The sequence below is a fragment of the Capra hircus genome, unplaced genomic scaffold, assembly GCF_001704415.2.
Source record: "Capra hircus breed San Clemente unplaced genomic scaffold, ASM170441v1, whole genome shotgun sequence".
Classification (NCBI taxonomy): Eukaryota; Metazoa; Chordata; class Mammalia; order Artiodactyla; family Bovidae; genus Capra; species Capra hircus.
Window position 1 is genome coordinate 26,047 of NW_017189595.1, and position 9,097 is coordinate 35,143.

Below are 9,097 nucleotides of genomic sequence, written 5' to 3' on the forward strand. Positions count from 1 at the left end.
AACTCAAATCTCAAACTTCCCGGCCTCTGCAATGTTACCACCTACTAATAGGTTCCCCCTTCTTCCAGTTTCCAGTAACAGTAACACTTCCTTTTGATCCCTCACCAGCAGCATCTTTAAAGTTCATATTTCTACTGAATGTCTGTACAAGGCAATTTAGGCTACACAGTATTCTTCCAGCTTCCATCCAGTGCCTGATTCCAAAGTCATTCCCACACTTTAGGTACTTATTACAGCAGCAGTCCACTTTTATTACCAAAGTCTATGTAGTTTTCTACTGCTCTATAACAAATTAACACATAACTAGTGGCTTAAGACAATACCCATTATTATCTCGCTAATTCTGCAGATTAAAAGTCCAGGTATGACATAACTGGGTCCTCACAGGGCTGAAATCTTGATGTCAACCAGCACTATAATTTCATCTGTGGCTTGAGTTCTTCTCCCAAACTTACCAGTTGTTGACAAAATTCAGTTCCTTTCAACTCTAGGAGTAACATCCCATTTTTCTTTCTGTCTCTCAGCCTGGGGGCATTCTCAGCTCCCAGATGTCACTCTCAACACTTTGCCATGTAATGTCCTTCTGTCACGTATCTGTTTGCTTCTTCAAGGTCAACAGAACATCTGCTGCTGCTTCTTGTCTCCTTTAATGTCTCACCTGATTACACCGGACTCACTCAGAATATTACCTTTTAATCAATTCAAAATCAAAAATAAACTATCCAATCGAAAAGTGGGCCAAAGAACTAAAAAAGACATACAGATGGCTAAGAAACATATGAAAAGATTCTCAACATCATTCATTATCAGAGAAATGCAAATCAAAACCACAATGATGTTCCATCTCATGCTGGTCAGAATGGCTGCCATCAAAAAGTTTACACACAATAAATGCTGGAGTGTGTAGATAAAAGGGAACCCTCTTACACTCTTGGTAGGAATGCAAACTAGTACAGTCATTATGGTGAACAGTGTGGAGATTCCTTAAAAAACTGGAAATAGAACTGCCATATGACCCAGCAATCCCACTGTTGGGCATACACATTGGGGAAACCAGAATTGAAAGAGACATGTGTACTCCAATGTTCACTGCAACACTATTTACAATAGCTAGGACATGGATGCAACCTATATGCCCATCAGTAGATGAATGGATAAGGACGTTGTGGTACATATATACAATGGAATATTACTCAGCTATAAAAAAGAATGCATTTGAGTTAGTTCTAATGAGGTGGATGAAACTGAAGTCAGAAAGAGAAACACCAATACAGTATATTAACACATATATATGGAATTTAGAAAAACAGTAATCACTATCCTATATGTGAGACAGCAAAAGAGAAAGAAATGTAAAGAACAGACTTTTGAACTCTGAGGGAGAAGGCGAGGGTGGGATGATTTGAGAGAACAGCATTGAAACATATATATTACCATACGTAAAATAGACGACCAGTGCAAGTTTGATGCATGAAGCAGGGCACTCAAAGCCAGTGCTCTGGGACAATCCAGAGGGATGGAGTGGGGAGGTGGGAGGGGGGTTCAGGACAGGGGGACACGTGCACCCATGGCTGATTCATGGCAATGTGTGGCAAAAACCACAATACTGTAATTAGCCACCAATTAGAATAAATTAATTTAAAAAAATCAAATGGTTAGCACAAAGTGTTCTGTGTTCTTATTTCTCTTCTTCTTACCACCTTTTATAACCTAGTTTATAGACAGATGCCTCTTGTTTTAAAGCAGTGTGACTTTCAACAGTATGTTTCATATTCTCTGTAAAATCAAAGGAAAAGTTTAATAGAGTAAAGCATGTTCTTAATCTCAAAAAGTCCACCTAGTATGTTATATTAACACTCTACCTTTTTTAAAATATATTCTATAAAATGAAAACTTTAACAGATGTTTAAAAAGCTTTTAAGAACTGGCCCAAGAGAATTCGTGGAGAAACCTATTTGCTTTGTGCACAATTGTTTCTGCTGGCTGCGTGCATCTTTAGTGTAGCTCCTGTCTAAGGGATAACTCATTCATTTTAACTTTTGTCTTCTGTGTCCACTGAGGGAAATAAAGTCTCATTCACCCTCCTCTGCTCTGGTATATCTTTTCTTGCATGATCATGCTGTGGTTAGACTTTTAAGAGTATTTACTGTGTACACTATAAACAAAATCAGTATGTCTATGGGGATATGCACAAATCTCTACATTTCTAAAGATAACTGAAAACATGCACTCTTAAAAGTCATTAGATGAGAAGGAACTTCCCCCATCCATACAGAATCACTTGGTCTATTTTTGAAGTCTGACAAAATACCATTTAGAAATATGTTCATTTTGTATTTAATGTATACGTGCTATTGTCCATAGCATTATAAAAGGAAAGACATTCTACTAAGCTTTGTATTTCATTATTAATTTCTGTTGAAAAAAAAATAATTTCTGTTGTATTCAGGTAACAACTTGATTACAAAAGAAAAGCAGGTACTAAAGCAGGTCTAGTCTCTTGTTCCTCGAAGATGAACTGCACTGTGTTTCCCTGTCTGACAGATTCAGGCTGCTGCTATTAATCCCTGTAGAGTATTTATCAAATCTTTTGAGCGATATAGCAAATAAAATCAGAAAGCTACAGTAATTCAAACAGCAACAGTCAATTTTACGTAAGAATTTCTAATCCAAAACCACGTGCAACTTTACAGGTTTGAATGAACTTCACTACAGGAAGTAGTGAAAAGCCCTGAGAAATAAGCATAAATCATTATATATATGACATGACAAAGATTATGCACTAAAAGAATCATGTCAAATAATTTTCAATACCTTTTAAAAGTCAGTCACAGATATATAGTCATAAGAACCAAAAGAAATTTATTTACAAAATTTCTTACTTGACTGGTGGTGTGAACCAACAAACCATCAACTAAGACCCCACTAATAGTCTTCAAGCCAGTTCACACAAGAGAACAAGCACTGCAGTTTCTGATAATTAGGCCAGAAAAATGTCCTTCTGCATGTCCTTCCACTAAAAAAGGAGATATTAATACATTTGACCATAGGGACCTGTGCAAGTAGCAACATTTTAGCAACTTGCAGACTCACTTGAATCATAGCTTCTAGAGTGCTGTTCCCTGACTACCTCACATAGTTGTTTCACTACTTTTGTTGATTTCTTTGTAGGCTTCTTTCTCTTTTTCTTCTCTTTCATTGGTCTTCTCTTTTTCTCCTCCTCTGTTGGCTCCTTTTTCTTCTTCTTCTCTGCTGTTGGCTCCTTTGTCTCCTCCATTGCTGGCTTCTTTCTCTTCATTGTCCTTAATACCAGTATAAACTGCTTTGTTATAACCTTCTCGATTCCGAGCAATTTCAATGGCAAAAAATTGTATCCTGGGTGCTGAAAGGTGAGTAGAATTGATTATTGTCCTAGTCCTAGTTAAGTTGAACTAACATACAAAGCATTCAAGTATAGTCATAAGATTCAGAGATGTGAAATTCTAATCCTGTACTAAATGAAGCTGAAAATACTTATTATCTCCAGTTACTCAAGATACAGTAATATGATCTTTAAAGTTATAACAAAATGATTCCCAAACTATCCATGTCATTGATTCATCAGTACAACCAGACTCCTCACTCTCCTTATTCAGAAACAATCCCAAAGGCAAGAAACTTACCAAAGATGGTGTTTTCTTCAGTGTAGCCCTGTGAACAGTTCAGTCGCAGCAAAGTACCATAGTTGAAGTCTTCCACAATCCCATCGAACTTTAAGCAGAATGGCCTCCACTTCTATAAAGGCAAAAAAAATATCTTAGCTAGAAATGCAGGAGGCTGGTGAAGTCAGGCCAGGAGAGGGGCTTCTGTTTCCCCAGTAAGGAAAATAAGCACAGTGAAAGAGACTAGAATTGAGCTGATTGCTAGTTTCACTAGCTATGAGTTTCTGTGCTATCTTTGGCATCTTTAAGCTGGTATTTTCCACCATGAACAATATTTAAATCTGATAAAATACTTAAATCCTTGTCTAGAGAAGAGAATTACACTTTAATTTCTTAAGTATATTCTCTGTTTTAAGTTATTTGCTAGTTCAGCCCAAAATGGTTACTCATTCCCACTGAAGCACAAATAAGACAAAGAAGGCAGGAATTAGGCCCAAAGTCACAAAGTTAAATTTTAAAAAAGAAGTCCATTCAACAAAGGCAGTTTTCCAAAGATCAGTAACAGCCTGCTTAGAGTTAAAAGTTTTCATTCTTCATAAGCCAAGAGTCTACTCTCAAGGAAAACCATTTCCTAAGTATAAGCATTTTAGTGCTCTGTAAAAGTAGAAGATAATCAAGTAAGCAATGCAAAACACAAGTTTTCCAATTATCCACAGCTTGTGATATGATTTTAAATCCAGAGGACTCAAACACCTTTCCGTACTCTATTTGCCAGCCTTCTATCTAAGCCTTCTGGTTAAACTACTCACATAAAAAAATTTATTCCTTCTCCTCTGAAAGAGCTAGGTGTGTAGTGATAAAAGGTCCAAACCAAAGTGGAAAAAGAACTATATTCAGTGAACATGAAAAATCCATAAACCAGAAAAACATTCATTTAATAACATATTAGTTTATTAAACTATAGAAAAGCCCTGCTTCTTAACATATCTGTCTTAAAACAACCCACTCCCAAGTCTAAAGGTATAAAAATGTATTCATGATCAATAATTGTTGATCAGATGCTAGGCAATATTTAAAAGAGAGGATTCTTACCTCTTTAGCTGATTCTGATTTGAGCTCTTCTGGATCCAGTATATCTATCCTGAGATTCTTAAAATTTTCCCGAAACTCAGAATAGATTTGGTCATCCACTTTGGTGAGTTTCAGGAACTGTGGGTCAACTGATGAAATCAGCTGCCAGAGAGTAAGACAACATACAGATGCTAGTCTCTAATTTGCTATACTTCTGTCCCTTCTTCCCCCAAAATTCCTCATGGTTCTCAGGGCAGGAGAGTTCTTTAGAATATATAGACAGCCTAGGTTTCAGATAAAATCATGACATAATTCTAAAGAGCCATAATATACTACAGTCCCTTCTACCAATTTAAACTACTTTGGTCCTAGTAATACCTGGCTATTACCCTCTGTGGGTTGTTTATTCAGTCAAGAAACATTTATTTAGTGCCTACTAGGGGCCAGAATGGCTTCCCTGGTGGCTCAGTGGTAAAGAAGTTGCCTGCAATGCAGAAGACCATGGTTTGATCCCTGGGCTGGAAAGATCCCCTGGAGGAGAGCACGGCAACCCACTCCAGTACTCTTGCCTGGAGAATTCCATGGACAGAGGAGCCTGGTGGGCTATAGCCCATGGGGTCACACAGAGTCAGACATTACTGAAGCGATTAAGCAGCAGCAGCAGCTGCAGCATGGGTCAGACATCCTTTTGCTGGTGAGCAACAGAACACTGGGCAAAGAAGCACAACTCCTCACTGTCAAAGCAAAATTCACTTTCATACCCCTGTTCTCTGTAGATAAGATTTTAGAGTAATAAAAATTATCTCCAAAACACAAGTATTTTACTTACTGAGAATGGTGCTTAGCACAGCACTATACACTGAAATTACATATTTAATATTGCTTCATAAAGAACATAGACAACTCACTTTGTAGTAGATTTCAGCATGCTGCATTGCTCTCATGGCCCAAGCCATTTCAATATCAGGCTGCAAAGGAGTGAAGAACGCCAGGTCAGAACTCACCTAATCTTGCTACTAAAGAACAAATTTAAAAAGTCTGTGGATGCCTAGTTAATGTTCAAGAGGGCTACCAAGTTTGGTGTTATTATCAAAGGTTAAAAACTAGACTAGTGAGTCTGGAAAATATAATAATCTTTTTGTCCTTATAACAACCAAAAGAAAACCTACACAGCCTAATAAACAAAATGAGTCACTGGCTGTCTCCTCAGCAGTTAGTGCAAGTATAGAAGACTACATAAAGCAGCAGATAAATCATCTCAGGACTGAGTTAAATCATTTTAAAACTGAAATACCACATACACCACTAAGGACAAAGTAAGATAACAGAAGTGAGGTTACTCTTCACATTTAAGACTGTAGCATGTCACAACCCATCATTTGTGTTTATCAGATAGCCAATTCCCTATCCTAAAATACTTAGAAATGAATCAGTATCATGAAGCAGGCTGGATTATAAAAAGCCTTACAAAGCACCTGTTTCATCGGAATCTCTTACACCAAATAAACGAATTTATTTCATTGACTCCAGAAAAAAAAAATTGCATTTTTACCTCCATGCCTTAGACCATGCCCTTTTCCTGACTGTCAATCCATGCCTTTGTCCATCTACACTTTGGAGATCCAGTTCCATAACCACTTCCTCAGCGGTCTTCCTCTACTGTCTGGGTCCTTAGGGTTTCTTCTTTGGCTAAACTCCTTCGGATCTTATACCCTGATCCGCCAATCTACCAGCATACATCACATTATTATTAAAGCGTTATCATTATTTCCATGTCCGTGTGTCTTAACTCAAAATACATCATGGGCTTTCTCCTTAGGATCTAAACCAGACACCAGTGAACTTTACTGCACAATGGAACCACCCTGGGACCTTTAAAAAACTGATTCCTGACTCTCTCCCCCGAGATATTGTGATTTAACTAGGATGGATTGCAACCTGAACACTGGGATATTTTAAAAGATTCCCAAGTAACTCTAAAGTGTGGTACAGTTTGGGAACTACCCCTATTCGCATTAGGCCTGCGTTTGGGGACTGAAAAGATTAGAATTAATTGAAAGGCGCAGTTTCTGGCAGACACAGGAAGAGTCTACGGAAGATAATTGGGTAGTGGGTTACAATTTGGTGGCGAGCCCTACAGACTAACCCAGGATAGCTGGGTTAGTGGAAGCTGTGGGTGAGTCATACTCACATCGTTGCCATAAGACTCGGCTGGGAGAGAAAGAGCATGTGCCACTGACACCAGTTCTCCGGAAACCTAGGAAAGGAAAAAGAGATACGGAAGGAACGTTCGAGGTTCGACCCAGCTCGGCTTCCCCACTCACCCGACCACAGAGCAACGTCTCACCAACTCCTCAGTTCCACCGGTGGCCTCCATGTTGCAGCCCACAAAGCGTGGTCCCACTTCTCCGAAAATGACTTTTGCCGTACTCCGTCCTCGGCTTTCAGTTGGTTAAAAACGCAGGGCGGGCAAGAGCGACTTTCATCCGGCTGCGCCTGCGCCTGCGCCTGCGCCACACCCTCCCTCGCCTAGAGGCGATACTCCCAAGGCCCCTCCTCGCTCGCCCCGCTCAGGAACGAAGGTGTGGCTTAGATGGCTGCAGGAGCACTAGGAGGTGGTTCAGATGTAAATTTCGCATCCCCGCTGCACAGTCTTGCTGTTAGTCAAATTTACATTCTCCATTTGTGCTCGCACACCTTTTATTTGGGGACAGACGCACTCCGCAACACCCCAATCAGCAACTAAGTTACAAACAAGCATGATACTAGGAATTGGAGTAGGTTGTATGTCAAGGAAGAATTATGCTGGTAAGATGCTAAATTCACAGCGAAGGTTTCGTTTTCTTCCACTGGGGTCTAACTCTCCCAAGAATTAGTCGCCTTGGATCATGGGCCTGTCATCCACCATGATTTGGGGAGAGCAGGGGGGCTTTGTATGCCGAATATTAGAGAGTTGAGACTCTACCCTAAAAACAATAAGCTACTGAATGCCTTTAACTAGACCAGCCTCATGATCAAACTTAAATCATAAGAAGGTCACTGAAGTACCATATGGAAGGTAAATTTGAGGAAGGCAAAACTGGAGGCAGACTAACTTGAAGGCATTGGGTGGTTAAAAACCTAAGCTGAGGCATTGACAGTTGAGATGGACGTTGAGAATTAATAAGGGAAACAGAATCTATAGGACTTTTTGACTAACTGGATATGGAGGATAAAGAAGAATTAGGATTCCAGCATGACTCACAGGTTTCAAAATACAATTGGGGGATAAATGACATTGAGTTCGAAAACACAGGAGGGATGATGAATTTAATGAAGAATCTATAGAACATTAGGGTAGAGTTGACTAGTCAGAGGGAGATCTGATCAGAGATATAAATCTGATAGTTGATACTTCCGATTTAATTGAGCTGTCCCAGGGAAACTATGAAGAACTATAAAGACACAAAGAGAAGGAGGCCAACAACAGAACTATTTGGGAAGAAGAAAGGACAGCAAAAAGACAGAGATAGTTATCAGTGAGACACAGGAAAGAACAGAGGGAGAGTCTCACAGAAGCCAACGGTAAGAGAACTCTCAGGAGGAAGTGGTGAACAGTGTCCACTACCCTGGGTTGAGTACCCTCAGCCCAGAAATTTTGAAAGGTCCTTGAAAACCTTAGCAAGAGCCATTTCAGTGGAATGGTGAGGACAGAAGTCAGAGGGCAGTGGGTTGAGAAAGGAGTGGGAGTTAAAGAAGACTTGATAATGACCATACAAGGTTCTTCCCGAGAGTTGCAGCTAGAAAGAGACATGAGGTCCAAGGAATTTCTAAACTGGTGGTTAAAAAAAGAAAAAAAAAAACAGAACATGAAAATCTACGTTGGTATCCAACAGATCTCCAGAACTTTTTCGTATTGCAAAACTGAGACTCTATACCCATTAAACAACAATTCCCCATTTTCCTCGACCCCTAGCCCCTGGTTACCACCACACTTTCTTTTTTTCTATGTCTTTGACTACTTTAAATACCTCATATAAGTGGATTCATATAGCATTTCTTTTGGTGACTGGCTTATTTCACTTAGTATAATGTCCTCAAAGTTCATCCATGTTGTTGCCAATGTGACAGTATTTCCCTCCTTTATAAGGCTGAATATTATTCCGCTTTATGTATACAACACATTTTCTCTATCCATTTTTCTGTCAGTGAACATATGGGTTGCTTCCTTATGTCTATTGTGAACAGTGTCACTAGGAGCATGGGTGTGCAAATATCCCTTCCAAACTCTGCTTTGAATTCTTTTGGATTTATTTCCAAAAGTGAGATTACTGGATCATGTGATAATTATAATCTAAACTTTTTGAGGAACCTCAAGGACTTTAAAAATTATGATGTTAATTTTA

General features: G+C 39.2%; 1 protein-coding gene across 3 annotated transcripts; it reads right to left on the minus strand.

Annotated features, from left to right (window-relative positions):
- Positions 1–2,321: 2,321 nt before the first annotated feature.
- Positions 2,322–7,227, minus strand: PBDC1 (polysaccharide biosynthesis domain containing 1). Of its 3 annotated transcripts, XM_005700609.3 has the most exons (6): positions 7,060–7,227; positions 6,904–6,969; positions 5,621–5,680; positions 4,734–4,874; positions 3,663–3,774; positions 2,322–3,382 (listed from the first exon to the last, which is right to left on the minus strand). In XM_005700609.3, the coding sequence occupies exons 1-6, from the start codon at positions 7,087–7,089 to the stop codon at positions 3,132–3,134; spliced, it is 660 nt and encodes a 219-aa protein (XP_005700666.1). In that variant the 5' UTR covers positions 7,090–7,227; the 3' UTR covers positions 2,322–3,131. The 3 variants fall into 3 exon arrangements, with proteins under 3 accessions (XP_005700666.1, XP_013831837.1, XP_013831836.1); XM_013976383.2 differs by lacking the exon at positions 3,663–3,774 and having other exon boundaries at positions 7,060–7,221; XM_013976382.2 differs by lacking the exons at positions 6,904–6,969; positions 7,060–7,227 and adding an exon at positions 6,265–6,606.
- Positions 7,228–9,097: the final 1,870 nt, after the last annotated feature.

What these genes read in the sequence shown, in the direction of transcription:
- PBDC1 (XM_005700609.3), bottom strand. Translation starts at nt 7,089, where the DNA reads ATGGAGGCCACCGGTGGAACTGAGGAGTTG. An exon ending in CCGGTGGAACTGAGGAGTTG is followed by an intron (nt 6,970 to 7,059) that starts GTGAGACGTTGC and finishes TTCCTTTCCTAG; the next exon opens with GTTTCCGGAGAACTGGTGTC. An exon ending in TGAAGAAAACACCATCTTTG is followed by an intron (nt 3,383 to 3,662) that starts GTAAGTTTCTTG and finishes CTCACCTTTCAG; the next exon opens with CACCCAGGATACAATTTTTT.